The sequence below is a fragment of the Caretta caretta genome, chromosome 7, assembly GCF_965140235.1.
Source record: "Caretta caretta isolate rCarCar2 chromosome 7, rCarCar1.hap1, whole genome shotgun sequence".
Lineage (NCBI taxonomy): Eukaryota > Metazoa > Chordata > Testudines > Cheloniidae > Caretta > Caretta caretta.
In genome coordinates this window covers 55,111,419-55,133,892 of record NC_134212.1, presented here as the reverse complement: position 1 = coordinate 55,133,892, position 22,474 = coordinate 55,111,419, and the positions used below count along the sequence as shown (strand labels likewise).

Sequence of the window (22,474 nt, the reverse complement as noted above, 5' to 3'; positions counted from 1 at the left end):
CTCAAACTGGGGGTTGGGACCCCTTGTGGGGTTGCGAGGTTATTACAGGGAGGGGTCGCGAGCTGTCAGCCTCCACTCCAAACCCCACTTTGCCTCCAGCATTTCTAATGGTGTTAAAAATATAAAAAAGTCTTTTTAATTTATAAGGGGGGGTTGCACTCAGAGGCTTGCTGTGTGAAAGGGGTCACCAGTCCAAAAGTTTGAAAGAACCACTGGTCTACACAATTACCCGGTGAGCACCCTTTACTTAGACATTAATTACATCATCTTTTTAGACAAGACCGTGGTAATTGTCAGGAGTGAGCTCTTCCACCTATTGAGATCCGGGAGGTGGGCGGGCAGCTGAAGACCCCTCCCCCAGCCTAAGGCGAGGAGCGACTCTGCAGGTGCGAAGGCATCACGAGCAATTCTCCAGCCGCCTCCTTAGGAGCCAGCTGCAGGGCTGGACACTGATCTGTTAACGTCATAGGAAAACAACAGCCCTAAGACTCGCTGCGGGCGTGGCTGCAAGCCCAGGGCACAGAGAGCTGAAATATCTCAGGCTGGGGAGCTGCAGCCTGCCGAGCCAAGGCGAGGAGACACCGCCCGGATCCCGTGTCAGCCGCGGGGGCGGTGCAGCTCCTGCAGGGGCGGTCCCAGCGCGCTGCGGGCAAACCCAGACAGGGCTGCGGATGGCTGCGCGTTTGGCTCGAGAGGAGGGAAGCTCGGCTCTGGCGTCTCCCCGCAGCCCCGGGCAGGTCCCCTCAGTAAGCGAGGTGTGCGCAACCGCGGGTGTGCGGGGGGCTGATGGGCTGGGGGCGCCGCCTGGCACGGCGGGTGCTGCTCAGACCCAGTTTTCAATAGCTTTGAACGTTGCCGGGCGGTGGCCGCTTGGGCTGGAATCTCCCGTGCCAGGGGCTGGCTCGGGCTGAACTCTTTGGGAAAACGTCCCAGCTGTTTGTGAGAACGAGCCTCGGGCAAGGCGGGCTGTTTCGCCCGGGGAACAGCTCACAGGCTGAGCCCCTCTCTTTGAGCCAGGTGCCCGAGCACCCCCGGGCCCGGAGCAGCGATTGGCATGGGGGCGCCGCTGTGTCGGGGACAGGCCTTTTCTCCGGCGCCCTGAAAATCCCCCCCCCCCCCGATCTGACCCCGTGAGGAGGAGGCGCTGGAAAAACCTGCAGTTACCATATACCGGGGAGCGACTACGCAGCTCTGTTTCCGGGAGATGCCTGCACTGGGCATCCTCCGGCCGGGGCAGAGTCAGGCTTCTGCTATTGCCGTTTCCGGCTCGGGGCCAGGAGCCGGGGGTCTGGCTCTCCCGTGCTCTCGGGGACCCTTCTGCTGGGCCCAGCCCCGGGCAGCGCGGCGGAGGCAGCTGCCTGATTCCGAAGCAGAGAGCACACGAGCTGGGGCTGGGGCTGGCTGGGCAAGGAGCCGGGAGCTGGAAGCAGAGGAGATTGGGACTGTTTCAGCAAAAGGACTGAGACTGGGGGGCCGGCTGGCCGGGGAGGGGGAGGTGGGAGACTGAGATCCGATGAGGAACCGGGGGAGAGCGGGGCTGGCTGGGCAAGGAGGCTGGAACTGGGAGCCACTGGGGTGAGGAGAATGAGGGAGAGGCCTGATAAGGAGCCAGGGTGCGCAAGGAGAACTGGGCCTGACCAAGGAGCTGATGTGGGGAGGGGAAGTGGTGCACTGAGATTAGACATGGAGCCCAGGGAAGGAGACTGTAAGACCGAGGGGACAGGAGCGTGGGCATGAGGTGAGTGGAGCCCTAGGTGGGGGCGGGAGAGACAGATCAGACAAGGATCTGGGAAGGGGGAATTGGAACTGGCTGGCTAAAGAGATGGGGACAGGGAGTCTAGGACTGCATGAACAAGTATACTGGGATGAGAAGCCTGTGGAGTGGAGATTAGGACTGGTGAGTGTTGAGGGGCGGGGCACAAAACTGGGACACGGATAAATTGGAGGGTATGCAGAGGTGAAAGTAAGCTGGTATGCCCCAGTATGGTGTACCGGTAAGAGCCAGTGCGCCGTACCAGGACCGGCTTTCCGAGAGGGCAATTTAAAGCCCTGGGGTAGTGGCGGCGGGGATTTAAAGGGCCCCGGAGCTCCAGCTGCTGCTACCCCCCCCCCCCCGGGACCCTTTAAATCCCAGCCTGAGCCCTGCCGCCACTACCCCAGGGCTCGGGCAGCAGGGCTCAGGCGGGATTTAAAGGGCCCTGGCGCTCCAGCTGCCGCTACCGCTCCGGGGTCCTTTAAATCCCCGCCAGAGCCGCACCGCTACCCCAGGGCTCAGGCAGCAGGGCTCAGGTTGGCATTTAAAGGGCCCTGGAGCTCCAGCTGCCGCTACCCTCCCTGGGCCCTTTAAATCCCCACCTGAGCCCTGCTGCCCGAGCCCTGGGGTAGGGGTGGGGGGGCTCTGGTGGAGATTTAAAGAGCCCTGGAGCTCCAGCCACCGCTACTGCCCTGGCCCTTTAAATCCCCGCCGGAGCCCTGCTGCCAAAGCCCTGGGGTAGGGGGGCTCTGGCGGGCATTTTAAAGGGCTGGGACGGTAGCAGCGGCTGGAGCCCTGGGGCCCTTTAAATCCCCGATGGAGCCCGGCCACCGATACCCAGGGCTTGGGCAGCAGGGCTCAGGCAGGGATTTAAAGGGCTCGGGGCTCTGGCAGCTGCTACCACAGCGGAGCCCCAGGCCCTTTAAAGCTCTGCCAGAGTCCAGAGCCCCGGGGTAGTGGTGGCAGCCGGGAGCCCCCAGGGCTCCACAGTCATTTAAAGGGCCCAGGGCTCTGCTGCGGTAGCGGCAGCTGGAGCCCTGGGCCCTTTAAATAGCCCCCGAGCCTCCCAGCTGTCTCTGCAGCTGGTAGCTTGGGGGTAATTTAAAGGGCCCTGGGCTCCCAGCCGCCACTACCGCAGCTGGAGCTCTGGCCCTTTAAATCTTGATTTCAAGGGCCTGGGGATTTGAGGCCACACCTCTTCTGGTTGAGGCCACGCCCCTTGCTCAGGACTCCAGCATACCGGTAAGTCCTCTAACTTACTTTCACCCCTGAAGGTATGGGACAGAAGGGGTTAAGTATGGAGGAAAGAGGCAGTGGGGTCTGTGCTCATTAGAGCACACACCTCTCCAGAGCCTGGAATGGAACCTAAGGTCCCTGAGTCTCACGATTCTTCTGCGGTCAGCAAATATCTCTGGAAGCCACTGGCAATGGGTGTGTCCCATTCTGTCCTCTAGTGCTGGTCCTCGTAGAGCATGACAACCTACTACTGCTATCGGCTCATTAGCTCAGGTGACAGAGGGCTGTGTGGTGGATCTAAAGATTCCAATGTTGCTGATGTGAGTGTCAATAGGATGCCACATGATGGAAATTCTGATTTTTTTTTCCAGTTTGCTTTTTTAAAAACCTATGAAATTGCAACCTTAATGCTGTTCTTTTAATGTAGTCATTGTGTGTAAAATCAAGCATGCAAAAGTTAGGAAATACCAGGACGAAGGTTGCCTGTGCTTAATTCCAAATGGCCGTGGGAGTCGGCAGGGTTTGTAGGATATGTCCAAGTGAGGTTCTCGGCCGCTAGTCATTGCGGGAAGGTATTCCTGAGCCTCTGGATTCTGCCCCGGGAAAGGAGGAGTTGGTGGTCATGTAAGTTGCATGGTCTGATTTTAATGCTTCCCTCAAGAAATTGCATCACAGTGGCCCCAGCGGGCCAGCTTCTATTGCCCTGCCACCAAAGATACAAAATAGCCTTCTCAGCTGCAGCACTCAGGCGTCCTTGGTATCTCCAAAGATATTGGGCTGGAACCTGCCATTGTGATTGGGTAGTGGCCTTAAACCTAGTTTGTACGGGTAGAAATAATTGCGCTTGGTGGAGGGCAACGGAGGCCCATTGGGGCTGATTCTCAGGAGCGTTGAGCACCCACAACTCAAGTTGGCAGTGGTCACACCTGGCTGAGAGGAGGATCGGTTACTCCAGATTTAATGAAAGGATCCTGCCTAGTGAGGTCACTCATGCATGATCCTTTCATCATGCATGTGTGATCTGGCACTTTTGCTAGTACAGAGGGGTAGAGCATGTGAAGAATGAATGTTGTGTCATGGTTGCATCAGGGGAACTGGGAGCCAGGACTCCTAAGATCTATTATTAACTGTGCCACTGACTCAGTGTGTGACCTCAGGCAAGTCGCTTTGTCTCTCTGTGCCTTGATTTCCCTTCTCTGAATGTGGAGGATAATGATACTGACCAGCAGCCATGAAGTGTGAACTCCAAAGTTCTAACTGGGAGCACCCAACACTGTCCTTATCCTCCGCACTCCTCACCCAGCGATCTCCAAGCACTTATTCAAAGATTCTAGGTCCAGAAGGTTTAGGTTGGACATTAGGAAAAACTTCCTAACTGTCAGAGTGGTTAGGCACTGGAATGAATTGCCTAGGGAGGTTGTGGAATCTCCATCACTGGTGATTTTTAAGAGCAGGTTAGACAAACACCTATCAGGGATGGTCTAGATAATACTTAATTCTGTCATGAGTGCAGGGGCCTGGACTAGATGACCTCTCGAGGTCCCTTCCAGTCCTGTGATTCTATGAGTTTGTGATTGTAATCCTTTAGTCTAACCACCTGTTTAACACAGGCCAGAGAACTTCCCCAAAACAGTTCCTAGAGCAAAGCTTTTAGAAAAACAGCCAGTCTTGATTTAAAAATTGTCAGTGATGTAGAATCCACCACAAACCAAGGTAAATTGTTCTAATGGTTGATTATCCTCACTGTTAAATAGTTACACCTTATTTCTAATCTGAATTTGTCTAGTTTCAATTTCCAGTCACTGGATCATGTTCTTCCTTTCTTTGCTAGATTGAAGAGCCCATTATCAAATACCTATTTCCCCATATAGGTAAGCTAAATAGATTGGGCTTCTTGAGGAATGTTTTCTAATCCTTTACTCATTTTCGTGGCTCTTTAATTTATCAACATCCTTTTTGAATTGTTGGCACCAGAACTGGACACGGTATTCCAGCAGTGGTCCCACCAAGGCCAAATACAAAGGTAAAATAACCTTTCTGCTCCCACTCAAGATTCCCCTGTTTACGTGTCCCAGGATTACATTGGCTCTCTTGGCCACAGCGTCCCACTGGAAGCTCATGTTCAGCTGACTCTCCACCATGCCCCCAAATCTTTTTCAGAGTCGCTGCTTCCCAGGCTAGTGTCTCCCATCCTGTAATTATGGCCTCTATTCTTTATTCCCAGATGTATACATTTACATTTAGCCATATTAAAATGCATATTATTTGCTTACGCCCAGTTTACCAAGTTACCCAGATTGCTCTGAGTCAGTGACCTTTTCTCTTCATTATTTACCACTCCCCCAATTTTTATCATCTGCAGACTTTCAGTTATGATTTTGTTTTCTTCTAGGTTACTGATAAAAATGTTAAATAGCATAGGGTCAAGAACCGATCTGTGCAGGACCCCACTGAAAACAGGCAGGCAGAATGATAGATCTCAAAATGTAGCTGTAAATGGGGAATAATCAGATGGCACGTATTAAATGGATTAAAAACTGGCTGTTAATTTTGTATTGTTTTTAATCAAAATGGTGTGCCGTACCAAATCAAACACCTTACAGAAGTCTAAGTGTATTGCATCAACACTATTAACTTTATAAATCAAACTTGTAGTCTCATCAAAAAAAGATATCAAGTTAGTTTGACTGGCTCTGTTTTCCATAAACCTATGGTGTTTTGCATTAATAACATTACCCTCCTTTAATTCTTTATTAATCAAGTTCCATGTCAGCTGCTCCATTATCTTACCCAGTATTGATGTCAGGCTGACAGACCTCTAATCACCTGGGTCATCCCGTTTACCGTTTTTAAAAATTGGCATATTAGCTTTCTTCCAGTCTTCTGGAACTTCACCAGTGTTCCAAGACTTATTAAAAATCAATAATAATGGTTCAGCGAGTTCTTCAGGCAGCTGTTCGTAAAATTCTTGGATGAAAGTATCTGGACTTGCTGATTTAAATGGAGGGTACTAAAGTTACACATTTTTAACATCTTCCAGGGATACTAGAGGAATGGAAAGAATGTGATCACCATATGATGAGACTCTATCATCTATTTTTTCCTCAAATACAGAAGAGAAATATTTATTGAAGACTTCTGCCTTTTCAACATTATTATTGATAATTCTACCATTTCCATCTAGTAATCGACCAATACTATTCTCAGGATTCTTTTTGTTCCTACTGTATTTTAAAAACTCCTTTTTATTGTCCCCACTCTGTTAGCCATAGATGTCTCCTTGTGTCCTTTTGCTTCCCTTATGAATTTTCTACAATTCCTAATTTCTGATTTATACTCTTTAGTACCAACTTTCACTCTCTCTATATATATATATAAATACACACTCACACACTAACTCCTCTCTTAACGTCATCCTGGTTAACGTTGTTTGTTCCGTTGCTGATCAATTAGAGACTGCTTGCTTTGTCCACTGCTTGCAGGAAGAGCAGTTAATTGGAGCTAGCTGGTGGGGGCTTGAAACCAGGGTGGACCGGCAGCCCCCCGCCCCCATCAGGTCCCCTAAGTTTCCCTGTGCAGCAGCCGCCCAGCAATTGCCAGGCAGTTCAGCTGTCCCTCCCCTCAGTGATGTATGCTGCTCCTGCCCTCTGCCTTGGAGCTGCTCCTGGGAGCCTCCCGCTTGCTGTGCAGTCGGGGGGATACTGATGTCAGACTGTCCTCCCCCCCCCGCTCCTGTACCCCACCTCCACAGAGCGTGGAGGGACAGGACAGGGTTCAGGATGGAGGGAGCTTGCTGGCAGCAGCTGCTGTCTCAACTTGCTGATCTACTTAGAGGCAGTGTACTTAGAGTGGGGTCAGCGTACTTAAAGGGGCAATGCGCATCTCTCTCTCGCGCGCGCACACACAGTGTGTGTCTCTGTCTCTCTCCGCCATGCTGTGTCTCTTCCCTCCATTCGTACTGCCTTGTAGAGTACGAGGCTACACTAACAACAATGTGTTAACCCTTGAGGGCTCAACTGAGTGCTAGTTCATCATTTAGCAGTAAGGCATTCCCTGGGAAATATCCCACCCTCTGATTTCACCACCTCAATCAAGCTTCACAATCACCATTGCTGTGTACAGTATTAAATTGCTTGTTTATAACCTAACCCCCCCTCCCCCATTTATATTAATTCTTATGGGGAAATTGGATTTTCTTAACATCTTTTTGCTTAAAGTAGTATTTTTCAGGAACATAACTACAACGTTAAGCGAGGAGTTAGTGTGTGTGTATGTGTATACATAGTTGCCTTTACGTTCTCTCTAAACCAAGTTGGTTTAGTAATGTCAGCCAGTATCAGTCTCCCCACTCAACAGACAAGGAAAGTAAGGCCGAGAGAGGTGAAAAGGCATCACAAATGGGTTGTGAGGCTTAACCCAGTAATGTCTGAACTGCCCTGAGATCCTCCATTGGAAGGGGCTGTAGAAAGGCAACAGATTGGTATTAGGAGCAGCCCCAGGAACAAAGTGCAAATCTCATTCCTTCTGTTGCTGGTTTGCACAATGTAACTTATCAGTGGCTGAAAGAAACAAGCCCAGCCCAAGCTCTTGGGGACCCTTGAGTGATGAATATAAAACACCCATTGACAAAGCCAAATGAGAGCGATGATTCCCTGCACCCCGCAAATGACCCTGCAGCTGCTCGAACACCAGCCTCAAGGGGATCTCTACTGATAGTGGTGGGGGGTGTCTTTAAACACCTTCACTCCCACTCTCCATGCCCCCCAAAGCTCCAGGGCTGAGATCCCCCCTGTGCAGGGTGCCAGAGATCCTGAGCAGGGCTTAGGGGTGAAATGGTTTCTGTGCCTTGCACTGACCCAGTGTGTGTGGTGGGTTTGCACCACAAGAGAACAACATGCAATTGGCTGGGTGCTGCTGGCCCTGTCCAGAGAACCCCAGACTGAGTCCTGCTACCACTCAGAGGCAGCTTTTTTAGTGACCTTCTCTTCTCCCCCTACACCCTGCTCACAATATGATGCAGGGAGGGCGGGGGGGGGGGGCTGTGATGGAGAGGCAGTGTCTGAGAGAGACTGCCAGCCCTGGCTGGGGGAGCCTGCTCCTAATGCCCCTCCCCCTTAGGCGATGGGTGTGATGGTGGATCAGCAGCCCAGAGCCAGCCCCTTCTGATCCTTGTGGTGGGGACCAGATTGTAACCATCACAATGTTGTTTGTTTTTAATGTCCCCTCCCAACTCCAGCTCTCCAAGGATCTCCCCTCCTTCACCACTACTGCTACCGCCAGGGTGACGAGGAATGGGGGAGCAGGCATGGAGAAAGCCCTGTCCAACCAAGAGGACTTGGGAGGAGACCGGGGCATGACGGACGATATCTTTGATGAGAGCTACTGTGAGAAGGAGGGCCCCAAGCCTGCCAGGAGATATGTCTGGAGGAACATCATCCTCATGAGTCTGCTGCATTTAGGGGCCTTGTACGGGTTGTGGCTGATACCTGCAGCAAAGCCTGCCACCTTGGTGTGGGGTAAGCAGAGGCTGTGACAGATTAGGGAATAAGTGTGTGTTAATTATTGATTCCATTCGTGTGTAATTGTAACTATCACTGTGGATTTGATTATAGAATCATAAAATGTAGGGCTGGAAGGAATCCCCAGATGTCATCTAGTCCAGTCCTGTCCCCAATCCCCCTGCTGAGGCAGAAGCAAGTAACCCTAGACCAGCTCTGACAAGTGTTTGTCAAGCCTGCTCTTAAAAACCTGCAATGACTGGGATTCCACAATCTCCACTTGTGATTTTATTGCAGTATTTAACTATCCTTACAGTTTTTTCTAACCTAAATCTCCCTTGCTGCAGATTCAGCCCATTACTTCTTGCCCTGCCTTCAGTGGACAGGGAGAACATTGATCACCCTCCTCTTTTATACAAGTCCTTAACCTATTGGAAGACTGTTATCAGGTCCTCTCAAGTCTCTCTTTTTTTTAAGACTGAACATTCCCAGTTTTTTTAACCTTTCCTTATAGGTCATTTTTTCTAAAACTTATTATTTTTGTTGCTCTTCTCTGGTCTCTCTGAAATTTGTCTACATCTTTTCTAAAGTGTGGTGCCAAAAACTGGCCACAATAGTCCAGCTGAGGCCTCACCAGAGCCAAGTAGAGTGAGACAGTTCCCTCCTGTGTCCTACATACCACACTCCTGTTAATACGCCCCAGAAAGACATTTACTTTTTTCGCAACAGCATCGCGGCGTTGGCTTATTCAGCTTGTGATGCACAAGAAGCCCCAGTTTGAGCAGTATGACCACCACGCCAGTTATTCTCCATGTTGTAGCTGATTTTTTCCATCCTAGGTGTAGTACTTTGCACTTGTCTTTATTGAATTTCATCTTGTTGATTTCAGACCAATTTATCAAGGCCATTTTGAATTCTAATTCTGTCCTCCAAAGTGCTGCAACTTGACCCAAAGCTGGGAGATCTGCAGATTTTATAAGCAGACTCTCCACTCCATTATCCAAGTCATTAATGAAAATATTGAATGGTATCAGACCCAAGACTGACCCCTGTGGGACCCCATTAGATGTGAATTCCATCTTGACAGTAAATCATTGATAACTGCTCTTGGAGTATGTGTGGTTGGTTTTTTTTTTGTCTTTTTTGTTTTTTTAACCAGTTATGGACCCACCATGTAGTACATTCATCTAGACCACGTTTCCCTAGTTGGGACTGTGTCTGAAGCCTTACTAAAATAAAGATATCCTATCTATTGCTTTCCCCCATCCATTAGGCCAACCACCCTGTCAAAGAAGGAAATTAGGGTGGTTTGGCATGATCTGTTCTTGAAAAATCCACGTTGGTTATTACTTATCACCCTGTTATCTTGTAGGTGCTTGCATGTTGAATAATTTATTCCATTATCTTTCCAGATATCCAAGTTAGGCTGACTGGTCTATAATTCCCTGGGTTCTCTTTGTTCTCCATTTTATAGATAGGTACTCTGGGTGCCCGTCTCCATTCCTCTGGGACCTCACCCATCCTCCGGGAGTTCTTAATGGCTCTGAGATTGGTTCAACTAGTTCCTTAAGTGCCCTAGTTCAACATGTTAAGTGCCCTGCCAACATGACTACATCTAGTTTATCCAAATATTCTTTAACCCGTTCTTTCCCTAGTCTGGCTTGTGTTCCTTTTTCTTCATTATTAATATTAATTGTGTTAAGCATCTGGTCCCAATTAACCTTTTTACTGAACACTGAGGCAGAACAGGTATTAAGCACCTTGGCCTTCTTGGTGCTGTCCATTTTAACTGTCCTTCCGCACTAACAGTGGACATACACTTGCCGACTTCTCTCTTGTTACTCATGTATTTGTAGAACCTCTTCTTGCTGCCTTTTATGTCCCTTGCTAGCGGTAGCGGTGATTTTTGTTCCGACATGCTGGTGCTGTCCTTTTGTGCCCCTCCTGAGCAATTTGTCAGTGTTTCTCCTTTTTGTAGGATTCTATCTTGATTTTTCAGGTCACTGAAGAGCTCCCGATGCAGCCATCTTGGCCTCTTAGTATTCTTCCTCTCTTTTCCACTGGTAACAAGCTCCTGAAGGGAAGAACTACTGGTGCAGAACCAAGTCGGATCTGTTGCATGGCCGATGGACAGGGTGCTGTAACCCCAGGCCCAGTCTAAGAGTGGGGGAATTGTATGATTCCACCCCAGGAAAGGTGAAGGCCTGAGGTGGTGCTCTCAGGCCAGGAAGAGGTCAGAGCATGCCGCCAGTCCGGTAAATGTAACTTATTGGGGGAAGCCTGCTGGGATGATTGTGACAGTGGTGAATTTCCAATAAGTGACAACAGCGGTAAAAACAAGTATTGTAGAAGGAAAAAGCAAGAGAAAAAGGGGCTTGTGTTTGGGTTGGGAAGAGATTAGGGAAGGTCAGAAGGGAAAAATGAGTTCTGAATGGCTTGGGGCAGATCAGTTAATCAAGTTGAGCAGAGAGGACCCTAAACTCAAAAGAGCTAGGAAGGTCAGAGCTGGTGTCTTTGCTGTATGATGATGACTGGAGGCAGAATGGGGCACCAGCACCGGCCCAGGACCTAGACGAGGGTTCCTGTTCTCTTGCAGCCCAGAATGGCCCAACTCTCAGACCAACAGCGGCGGGGGTGGAGGAGGTGCAGCTGGAGGAGGAGAAGCTGCAGCTTGAAAGAGAAAAGCTGCCCTTGGAGGCCAAGCAACTTGCTGACTGATATCAGGCCAGAGCAGAGCAGGAGAAGCAGCACCAGCATGAGCAGGCGGAACAAGAACCACAGAGAGAGCACGAATTGGACCTTGCACAAGTGAGGAGCCAGGGACCAAGGGATCCAGTAAGTGGGGCTAGAACCAGGAATGCCAGCTCTGCAGGGGGCATAGCTGCTGAACTGTTTCCCCAGTTTAAGGGGGTGGGGATATCAATGCCTGTCTCTTGTGATTTGAATCTAGGCCCCCCTGAAGATTGGCATAGAGGCCTCCAGCAAAAGGGATGCTGCAGTCTCTGGGGATCATGACCAAATTATAGGGGCCTTGCTCCTTGCACTTCAGCTGGCTCCCAGGCTTATGGGTGGGGCTCTACCAAATTCATAGCCATGGAAAAAAGCATCATAGACTGTGAAATCTGGTCTTTTTGTGTGCTTTTACCCTAGACTATACAGATGTCATGGCGGGACGCTAGCGTTTCTCAAACTGGGAGTCCTGACCCAAGAGAGGGTTGGCGGGGGGTGAGATTTGCAAGGTTAATTTAGGGGGGGTCATGGTATTGCCACTCTTATTTCTGCGCTGCCTTCAGAGCTGGGTGGCTGAAGAGCAGCAGCTGCTGGCCAGGTGCCAAGTTCTGGAGGCAGTGCCCTGCCAGCAGCAGCGTAGAAGTGGGGGTGGAAATACCACACCTTTCTACCCTTACTTCTGCGCTGCTGCTGGCGGCGGCTTTGCCTTCAGAACTGGGCTCCCGGCCAGCAGCTGCCACTCTGCAGGCAGCGCCACCGCCAGCAGCAGTGCAGAAGCGAGGGTGGCAGTACCACCCCTCCCCCAGTAACCTTGTGACAAACACCCCCACAACTCCTTTTTGGGTCAGGACCCCGACAATTACAACACCCTGACATTTCAGATTTACATTTCTGAAATCATGAAATGTACTATTTTTAAAATCCTAGGACTATGAAATTGACCAAAGTGGGCTGTGAATTTGGTAGGGCCCTACTTATGGGAGAATATTGTGGAAGGAAAAAGGGGATAATTTATATGGAGGTGGCAGCTAGCCAGGGGAACCTCTGCAAGTGGGCAAAGGCTGGGACCTTGCTGCCTTAGAAGAGCTGTATGAGAGACGTAGGTTGGAACGGTTTTATGATCTGTGACCTTAGAATGTGCTTATGGATCAGAAGCCATGAAGACGTGCTTCGACTTCTTGTTGCTTTAAAGTCCTTTTTCTCTCATGTTGTGCTTTGTTCCTGCTGCTAAGATTAAACCACACACAGGCTAAACAACACTTCGGTTTAAGAAGGCTGTCTGGTCACTGTGTTCACCACTGGACACAGCTCCCGAAGGAAAGAACCGCAGGTCTGCCCGGTCAGACCTGCTGGGTAGGCATGGTTAATCCACAGAGTGCTGTAGTCCAGAGTCTGGTCTGAGGGTGGGGGAATCACAGGATTCCATCCCAGAAAAGGTAAGGGCACAAGGCCTAGTGTCCGAGGGGGTGAACTCTGACTTCTATCTGAGGTGCAGTTGTGACACCCCCTCTTCTTGCGTCCAGGGTCCCTGTGTTTCCTGCTGAGTGCTCTGGGGATAACAGCGGGAGCGCATCGCATCTGGAGCCATCGGTCCTACAAAGCCAGTTTGCCCCTCAGGATCTTTCTGGCCATAGCCAACTCCATGGCTTTTCAGGTAGGAACCCCTTTTGCCTCTTCCCAGGTTCCTCAGTCTTGGAGGGAAGCAGCGAGACCCCAGCTGCAGCCACACATGCAACAGAGAAGCAGGGAAAAGTCACGTTCCCTTATTCTACCATGTCTCCTACAGAAACATTTCCCTCTGAGAGCTGCATCTCCTAAGCTGTGTTTGAGTCTACATCTTCCATCGGAGGGGGAGACTCGCTGCTGCTGGGATAGGGGAGGGTTATTGGGAGTGCACCCATGCAACTCTGCATACGGCCCCTGTGTATGCTGACTGCAGGAGGCACTGAGGATACTTTGCACCTCCCAGTGGTGGGCTGTAAAGGAGTCAGGGTACCCCAGTGGTTGGAACTGAGGCCTGGCATCCATATCCTTCTCTACCACTAACCTGTTGTGTGTCCTGCAGGTAAATCACTTCCTCTCACTGCAAGAAGGATGGTCTTGTGGTTAAGGCACTAGACAGGGATGCAGGAGACTTGGGTTCAATTTTTGTCTCTGCCACAGATTCCCCGTGTGACCTTGGCAAGTCTCTATGGGCCTCACTCTTCCCATCTGTAAAACAGGAATGATAACATTACTTGCCTGCCGCAGAGTGGTGGTCAGGAGAAATCCCCCATATTATTGAGATTAAGTTGGTACTCAGACTCTGCAGTGACAGGTGCAATAAGTGTGCCTGGATAATGCCTCTGTTTCCCGGCTACAGGATGGGATGAAATTAAACCAGCTTTTCAAAAGTGCATTGGGATCTCTGTATGAGAGAGGCAATGTACATGGGAACCGTTTTCACTAGTGGTGTTGGTCAAAACAAACATTTTGAATGAAATCATGAACATTTCACCATTTTGAAAGCTGGTTTAGAAATGGACCAATCTTTTGGCTTAAACATAATCTCCTGAGAGAGGTTTATAAATAAAGGGTTTTTTTCTGTTTTTGAACATTCAAAACTGAAATTTTTCCATTTCGAAAGGAAAAAATGCTGTTTGATTTTAAAAAACAAATCCCACCCTGATGTTAAGCTGACCAATCGGAGTGATTTGCAGTGGTGGTATAGCTGTGTAGTCCCAGGATATTGGAGAGACAAGGTTGGTGAGGTAATATCTTTTACTGTACCAACTTCTGCTGGTGAGAGAGAGAGAAGCTTTTGAGCTACACAAAGCAGAAGGTCTGAAGAAGAGCTCTGGGTAGCGTGAAAGCTTGTCTCTTTCACCAGCAAAAGTTGGTCCAATAAAGATTGCGTATTGGATATTACTTCACCCACCTTGTCTCTCCAGTCTGTTAGCAGTGCAGCTGAGGAGGGGCAAACCAAATTCTGAAAACGATCAGTTTAAAAAAAAAAAATTTTCAATAAAGGTGGAAAGTTCTGAGGAAAATCAAAATGTTCTGGTGAAAAATGCCAAATACTGTTAAAAACAAAACCAAATTTAAATTGAAAAATGTGGTCTAGCTCTAATCTTTGCTGACCCAGTGAGTCATCCAGTCATGGTCATTCCAGAATGACATCTACGAGTGGGCCCGAGATCACCGCGTCCACCACAAGTTCTCCGAGACCGACGCGGACCCTCATAACGCCACACGGGGCTTCTTCTTTTCCCACGTTGGCTGGCTGCTGGTGCGCAAACACCCCGACGTCATCGAGAAGGGCCGGAAGCTGGACCTGTCTGACCTGAAAGCCGACAAAGTGGTGATGTTCCAAAGGAGGTGAGCCGGGTGTGGCCAAGCTGGGGAAGAAAATAGTGTGATTGTGGCACAAGGTGAGGGGCAGGTGTTGTGACCAGTGTATCACTGGGGAACCAAAGGGGCTCTGAGGCATGGCGTCCGGATACAGGAATCTCTCGCAGGGGTAGTCAATAGGTGGCCAAATCCGGACTGCCAGACATGTTTGAATCCGCCTCAAAATCTTTTATTTACTTATCATTATTTTTGTATTTTCTCTGGAATCTGGACCTTGACTAGACCTTGACCAAGACATTTGGACCTTGACAAAAAATAATTGACTACCCCTGCTCCAGAGCAAAACTAACCCTCTTGTGAGTCACCCTGGATCCTTTCTGCAGGTGACCAGCCCCAAATGAAGTCAATGGGATGGTTCAGGTGTGTTTGGAGCATTGGGGCCGTTGTTCCTCATGGATTTCTTCCCAGGTTCGCAAACAAGTTCCATCCAGCACAGCAGTGGGATATATTACGCATTTTCCTTTTTTTCTTCTACCTCTATGGGAGAGGAGGAATGAGGTCAGAAAAGGCAGGGCTGCTGCCTCGCTGGGAACATCGCTGGCACAGGGGGCCCAGTGCCAACCTCTTGTATAAAACGTGTCCCACTGCTGCGACCTTAGCAGGGGTAAAGAGGCTCTCTCTCTCACCCCCCCCCCCCATGTGCAATCTCTCACTTGCTGGGATTGGGTTTCCCTCCTTCTATCCCTTCCCGCGCACACACAGCCCGGTTCCCTGGGGCAGCCGAGCACCAGGCCTCCCCCAGTGTGAGTGACAGGTCCCCTGACGGAGAGAGGAGAGGAGTCTGCTGCGGCCCCCAGGGAGGGAGCCAAAGCTCCAGCTGCAGCAGCGTATGCCCTGAGAGCTGGAGGACCCTGGTTTAATCCCAGGTGCCTCCGCCAAGATGGCAGCTGTCGCGCTCCCCCAGTACAAATGTGACCTGGCAGCAATAATGATAAATGGAGCCCCAGGAAGCCTGGCAGCTCTGCTTCATGGCACCTGTACTCCATTTCCAGCTCATCTGCTGAGTCCTTCTTACCCCCTGCCAGCGGGTGTGTGGCTCTTACTGTGTGCCCAGCCGATCCCCTTTATTCTTCTGTGCCCACTTTGTCACTACCCTTGTTTTCCTTTTTCTCCAGGGGGAAAACCAGCAGAGGTGGGCTGGTTCTGCGCTATTTTCTTTGGATAGTTAAAACTAGCACCTCTCCCCCGCCCCGGAGACTCAGCCCTGGTAGATGACCTGAACTGCCCTCGTCCTTCAACTCCCCTCCATGGGATGCACCCGCCCACTAACACTCTCTCCCCATTAATCTCTTTTTTTCCTGGCAGGTTTTACAAGCTTTCTGTGGTGGTCATGTGCTTCCTGTTCCCCACCCTAGTGCCCTGGTGCTTCTGGGGGGAATCTCTTCGCAACAGCTTCTTCCTCCCCGCCATCCTGCGCTACGTGCTGGTGCTCAACGCCACCTGGCTCGTGAACAGCGCTGCACATATGTTTGGCAACCGGCCCTACGATCGAAACATCAATCCCCGGGAGAACCGCTTGGTAACGTTTGGAGCCTTAGGTACATTGGTGGCGCCTTTTAATTCCAAACCACTCCACAAACTGACTGTGAGTGAGACAGGCAGAGATCACTGCACCTGCCACTAAAACACAGCTGTGTCTGGGGAGGAACACAGCAGCTGTTCAGTAGTGCATAGCAACAGGGCACGAGAGTCTGGGAGAGAAGGGAAGAGGAATAACATCCATTTATAAAACTGGGATGGGAGAGATTTTAGGTACATAATATAAAATGGACCAGATCCTCAGCTGGTGTAAATCTGCATTGCTTTGAAGTCCATACAGCTATCCTGATTTACATCAGGATCTGACCCTATGAATTTAGGCAGGCCACTGGGGTTAACACCCCGATGTTTCTGCATTCGCATACGGGAAAACCAGAAGCATGTAGACTCCAGCTGGGTGATCTCACCCATGCACCTGCAGACCTGCACGTTTACTGGAGTGTCTCATGCTCTAGTCAATAGGTACGTAGGGCAGTGGGGTTATCTTCTCCAGTTTGTTGCATGTAGCACCTTCTTATCTCAGCAATGAGATTTATTTGCCCTTCCTGAAGCTCTCACTGCCTGTTTGTTATGATGACAGTTGCCCCCCACTCTCTCTCTCTCCACCTCTGGGAAATGATGCTTCTGAAATAGCTGGACACGTGCAGCCAGAAGTGCCCAGGGGTTTCTGAGTGCTAGAGGCTTGAGACAGCCAAGTCCTGATTTTCAGAGGTACTGAGGATCTGGGAAAAATGAGCCCAGAATCACCATGAGCTTTGTACTGCTTTCCTGAGCCAGATTCTCAGCTCGTGTATTGTAGCTCTGTGGACTTTGGCAGCACTCCACTGATTTACCTGAACTGGGGATCTGGCCCCAGACTTTCACTAGCAAGACTCAGAGCTGCACAGTTCCCATCTCGATCTGAGCTTCTCAGACTCTGGGGATGGAAGATGGATGGACGGAGCCTCTGATAAGTGCCTGGACTCACTTTAGATTTTGCCAGGAGCTCAGCCAAAGCTAGACAGCTTCTTTCTGGGAGACTGAAGAGGAATCAGAACCCCGTACAAGCCTCACTAGGCTCTCTGAGGGGGCCCATTTTAAAGGCTTTAATAAGGGGAGGCCCAGGCACAAGCAGAAGTGCCGGAGATATCCTGAGTTTTCTCACCCAATTTGACCGCTTCATGAGGGTCAGGTAAACAGCCAACCGAGCTCTGGCCAGACCTGTGCTGAGATTAACCAGCCATCACTTGTTCTCCCCTCCAGCCTGCCGTGGCCTCCTCACATGCCCTGTACTAACCTTAGCGCCATCCTGGTCCTCCTCTGGTGTTGGACTCAGTGCAGAGGAGATGGGGCTGGTGGGCGATGTTACACATGGGCAAGTGGAGCAGAGGGAGTCCGAACTGGTGTAACTTGTACACCAAATGTTGGAAGAGGGGAGAGCAGCAGGACAGCCAGCCACCAGGGGCTGCTCAGCCCCTACTCCCCCCTGCCTTTCTCTGCTCTCTCAGGGTGCTGGGTGCCTGGCTCCTAGTGTTGTCTCTTTGTGACTGGCCATTTGTAGACGGGTCCCATTGACAGGGCTGGTATTTTCTGACATTCTCCCCGCCTTGGCCTCTCACCGGTGCATCGTCACCAGCCTGTCGATGAGGGAGTGCGCACGTGGCCAGAGCTTCCACCACTGCCTTGTTGCACCCTGCTCAGAGCAGGGTCGATGGCCCAGTGGTGGCAGGGCTCAGGCTCACCCCACGCTGGCACTTCCACTGGTGGAGCTGGGTCAGGGATAGACCAACGCTGGGAGACTTTCTAGAAACCTCCATGTAGACACGGCCTCGGCACGCAGAGCCTGAGCAGCTCCCAGCGAAGTCAATGGGCTGCAAGTGGAGGAGGACGGGGGCTGTCCCTGCCCCAAGGGGAGCACAGTCTGCGTTCGGCACAGGTGGCCCGTTCTGGGGACATGGTGCCCGAGCCTGGGCATGGGGGTTCTAGAGCGTGACCGTTTCAAACCCAGGCTCAGGTGTATTTACAGTGTCTTGTCCCTGCTCTTCCGTTCCAGGCGAAGGCTTCCACAACTACCACCACACCTTCCCCTACGATTACTCCACCAGCGAGTTCGGCTGGCACTACAACTTCACCACGGCCTTCATCGATCTCATGTGCCTCCTGGGGCTGGCCAGCGATCGCAAGAAGGTCTCCAAGGAGACCATCCTGGCTCGGAAAACTCGGACTGGCGATGGGAGCCACAATGGCTGAGGGCGCATTTTATTTCCCCCCCCCCGAGTGAGCTGGTCACAGGGTTTTATGTTCTATTTACTAACCATTGAATAATGCTACCAGGTTGCTGCTGCTGCTGATTTTAACCTGTTCCTGCACAGTGTATTTTAAATGTATTTAAAACCTATAACTTGTCTTTCTAGTGCTCAGCAGCTCCCTCCCTCTCTTCTCTCTCTCCCTTCTTTTTGTTCTTCGTTTGTTTCTCTCTGGCAGGATCTCTCCCTTTCCCTCTAACTCTTCCATCCTGCATTTTCTCCTTGTCTCTGACTCTCTCCTTGGCAGGGAGCTGGTCGAAAGCCCGTCCGGGGCAGATTGTGCTGCTGGCTGGACCGAGGGAGTGGAGGGGGGTCTGTACCAGCTGGCTGAAGAGTTGAGCCAAAGTCAGGGACTCTTTCCCTTGAAATGCCCCTTTCTTGCCTCTGGTTCTCCTGCCCTCCCAGAGCTACTGATTCAGGGCAGATGAACAGACTGCTGATGTGGCCACATCTAAGCAAATTGATCCTGTGAGTGACCAGCTAGAAAGCGGGGATGATGCTATGTCAAAGACCCAGGGGAGCCTTGTTTCTGTCAGATGGGTTTCCTGCAGCCAATTAACAAATACCTGATAGAAACAGACACCAAAGCAGGGGACACTGAGAGGGTTAAAGCCTGAGAAAGTTGCAGGATCCCAGCCCAGTGTCTGTGAGACCCCTTCTCAGAAGAGCCCCCCTGCAGCCGGGGGTGGAGCCACATCTACTGGGCAGATCCAGGCTGGAGATGGGACTGAATTGCCCCACTGTGCTGGGGGCAGGAAAGCCTGTTAGGGGGCTCATGACCAGCTCCCCAGCCCCTCCCAAAGCAAATCAGAGTTGCCCTGGGGACAATGGCTGCCTGATGCACACACTGCCGTGGGAAGCGCTGATGCAGCCGCTGCTGCTGGCGGCCGTTCCTATAACTCCCCCAGACACACGGTGCTAGAGCAGGGTGCTGGCTGCTGGGCCGTACGTAATTCATCCCCTGCAGACAGGGCCTTCCCTCCGGCGAGGGGGGGGGGGGTCCGCTGCACAGTGCCTGGGCACAGAAGGTGCCTGTTCACTCCTTGGCAGCAGAGGCTAATGGGGGGAGGGTTAAAACCCTTCTGTTTTTCACCCCATAGCACTTGCAGATGCTGCAGACAGGCTTGGCAGGGCGAGGCCCCATTCCCATCAGCCACTCACCAGATAGTGCTGCGGTGCTGGGTGAAAGCTCATGAGGTGCCCAGGCTGGTGGATCCTGGGGCAGAGCTGGGAAAGACTGAGCCAGGGTGGAGGAATGATGCTGAGATGCTCCTTCCCCAGTCCCAGCTGTGCTGCATATCCTCAAGGGCAGGCTCCAGCCTTCCCACGCAGGCCAAGGTGAGCACAGCACTGCTGATGTCGCAAAACTCTTGCTGTCGGCCAAGAATCATAGAATATCAGGGTTGGCAGGGACCTCGGGAGGTCATCTAGGTCCAACCCCCTGCTCAAAGCAGGACCACTCCCCAACTAAAGAAGTCGTTCCTGGCCTTGTTCCTTTGCATTGCTGTGACCAGAACTGTCCAGCTTTGCAACCCAATGGAGCAGCCTGCCCTCTGACTGGGCTAGTGATCTGCGCGTTCCACCAGCAGATAAGCCCGTTGGGAAGCTTTTAATTCCTGGGCTCTAAACCCGGGAGGTGGATGGGTGGGTGGGGATTCCCCACGGCTGAGATTTATAACTGCCCAGGGGGTGGCTGTGGATAGTTTTATCCAACTGGATGCAAAGATACCTGCATATCATAATCCTGGGCCAGATCCATTCCTGGTCCAAACCCCACTGACTGGAGTCTACACCCTGGGTGAATTTGGCCTCCCCTAATAGTTCTTCCCTTACCTCATGATCTGGACGTGTTGTGTGATGCAACCTACCATTCAGATACATGACACAACATGGTATGGCATCCACCATCCTCTCGGGAGAAAATCAAGAGGTTGATTCGGGCATTGCCTCTAGATCCAAAGAGTACTGATCAGAGCCAAAAATCCTGACACCCTGGGGAAGTGGAGTGGAAGTAACCAAACAGCACTGGCGTTTGCCCAGTCACTTTGTCAGTAGATTGGCGTACGTCTCTGGGTGCCTTAAGTTTTTTTTTCTTTAATACGCATAAAAGTATTGACAGCTATTTGCAGGATGTTTTCCGTTCTATGATTTATAGAAATTTGATTTAATTATTTAATTGCCGTCATTAAATTGTGGGTACAGGTGATTTTGAATGTATTGAGTTAGAATTTGTTAGATTAAGGAACAGATGCATCATTTTAAAGGTAACCTTGTTTGCTTTGTATTTCTTTCTTTGGTGGCATGTTTGTATCCAAGTGTGTTCTCTGTGAGTTTAGTTAGTGAGTCAGAGTGAGAGGTGGATGTAGATAAAGCACCAGCATGTCTAGTGGCTAGAGCAGCAGGCCTCCTGAGCTCGATTCCCAGCTTTGCCACTGACTCACTGTGAGATCTAGGGTCAGTCAGTTAACTTCTCCATGCCTCAGTTTCCCTCTCTGTAAAATAGGGATAGCACCCTACTTCACAGGGGTGTTGAGGTGCAATTAATACTTCTAAAGCACTGAGAGATCAGGGTGTGGAAGGCCCAATATACCCACTAGTGGTGGCGGTGGTAGTAAATGACTGGATTGCAAACAGTGTTCCCAGCCCCTCTGGTATCCTGGAGACGGGACGTGCGAGTGTTGGATAAGTAGTGAAGGATTGGAAGGTTGAATCTGTGCATTGTCTAAGCTCTGTTGCTATTGAAATGTGAGAGAGAACTTTCTGGGTCAGTTTCTGCATTCTAAGATCTCCATGTTTTGTCTACTGAAAAACTTTTTGAAATTTCTACTAATTTGGAATCAGACTGCTGGTTGTACTGATCTGAACTGGTATTTATTCATAATAAAAGTTTACTTTAAAACTCGACTGCCTGACTACAAAGGGCTGGGCGGGCTGGAGCCTTCAGAGGCTGCTGTTCCTCCAGATATTTATTTCCTCCTATGCGGGGTACAGGGAAAGGGAACCTCTTTTTAAATGTGGTGATTTTGAGCTGGTTTTAGTGGTGCTCACTCTGGCTTTGCCAGAATTAAATTCCCTTCCTTTATCAGAGGCACACCCTTCCATTTTGAGAGACACTTTTCCAACCATTTCTGTATTAGTTCACTCTTTGCTTGCATGTTCTGTAATACTTGCAATCCTTTCTGGTTATTTTTATCAATTGTTTTTTTTCTAGTTTTACTTGTGCCGGGCTGGTTACTACCACAGGCATAAATTCCCATAATGTTCCAGTAAGTGCTGCTGCTTTGGCAAATTTGTCGGTCTGTTCATTTCCCCTTTGTAATGGGTCTTTTATTTTGACCATCCTGACCTTGCTAAATTCTACTACCAATTTTTCTATCTGCTGCCAAAGGATTCTGTGTTTAATTTCAAATCCATCAGATCCTTCTGATGCCCATGGATACTAAATCCTTAGTCTTTTTGGGGGCTCACTAACTTTTGCCAAGAATTTATGGTGGGATATGGAGAGAAGGCAGGTACCTCGTATGAGGTGCTTAAAAGACCACAATGAACCTGAACAGAAGAAGTAGCTACTACAGGGGTAGGCAACCTATGGCACGCCAGCTGATTTTCAGCGGCACTCACGCTGCCCAGGTCCTGGCTGCTGGCCTGGGGTACCGGCTGCCGGCCCCCTGCCAGCTAGGGTTCCATTCTCTGGCCCTGCTCAGCCCGCTGCCAGCCCTGGGTCCCGGCCACCAGACCAGGGGGCTCTGCTGCCGGCCTGGGGTCCTGGCCGTCGGCACGGGGCTCTGCAACCACCCCCCAGCTATGGCCCACTGGCCCCAGCCTGGGGTAGTGCAGGGTGCAGAGAGGGGCAAGAGGGGGCAGAGCTCAGCACCCCCACCTTAAAAATTGTTCCAGCGCCACTGTACTGGGATATTTAAGTCCGGATTTGCTGCTGACATCACTCACGCCACGTGGAACAGCGCACGGCGTCTGACGTTGAGATTAGAATATACATGCAAGAAGTGGAATCGGGATTTTCTGACAGAATTCCAGCAATTTGG

At 50.7% G+C, this 22,474-nt stretch overlaps 1 protein-coding gene across 3 annotated transcripts; it reads left to right on the top strand.

Annotated features, from left to right (window-relative positions):
* The first annotated feature begins 376 nt into the window (after window positions 1-376).
* Window positions 377-21,335, top strand: LOC125639482 (acyl-CoA desaturase). Of its 3 annotated transcripts, none has more exons than XM_048856669.2 (6): window positions 377-746; window positions 8,226-8,505; window positions 12,741-12,871; window positions 14,369-14,574; window positions 15,913-16,145; window positions 18,179-21,335. In XM_048856669.2, exons 1-6 carry the CDS (start codon window positions 672-674, stop codon window positions 18,373-18,375), a joined length of 1,122 nt encoding a protein of 373 aa, XP_048712626.2. In that variant the 5' UTR covers window positions 377-671; the 3' UTR covers window positions 18,376-21,335. The 3 variants fall into 3 exon arrangements, with proteins under 3 accessions (XP_048712626.2, XP_048712625.2, XP_048712627.1); XM_048856668.2 differs by having other exon boundaries at window positions 378-755; XM_048856670.2 differs by lacking the exon at window positions 377-746 and adding an exon at window positions 2,941-3,613.
* The last annotated feature ends 1,139 nt before the right edge of the window (window positions 21,336-22,474 follow it).

Bases quoted from the DNA above. Each gene is read 5' to 3' on its own strand.
- LOC125639482 (XM_048856668.2), top strand. From the start codon at position 672: ATGGCTGCGCGTTTGGCTCGAGAGGAGGGAAGCTCGGCTCTGGCGTCT. The intron at 14,575-15,912 runs GTGAGCCGGGTG...TTTTCCTGGCAG, and splicing joins GTGGTGATGTTCCAAAGGAG to GTTTTACAAGCTTTCTGTGG. The intron at 16,146-18,178 runs GTACATTGGTGG...CTTCCGTTCCAG, and splicing joins GGTAACGTTTGGAGCCTTAG to GCGAAGGCTTCCACAACTAC.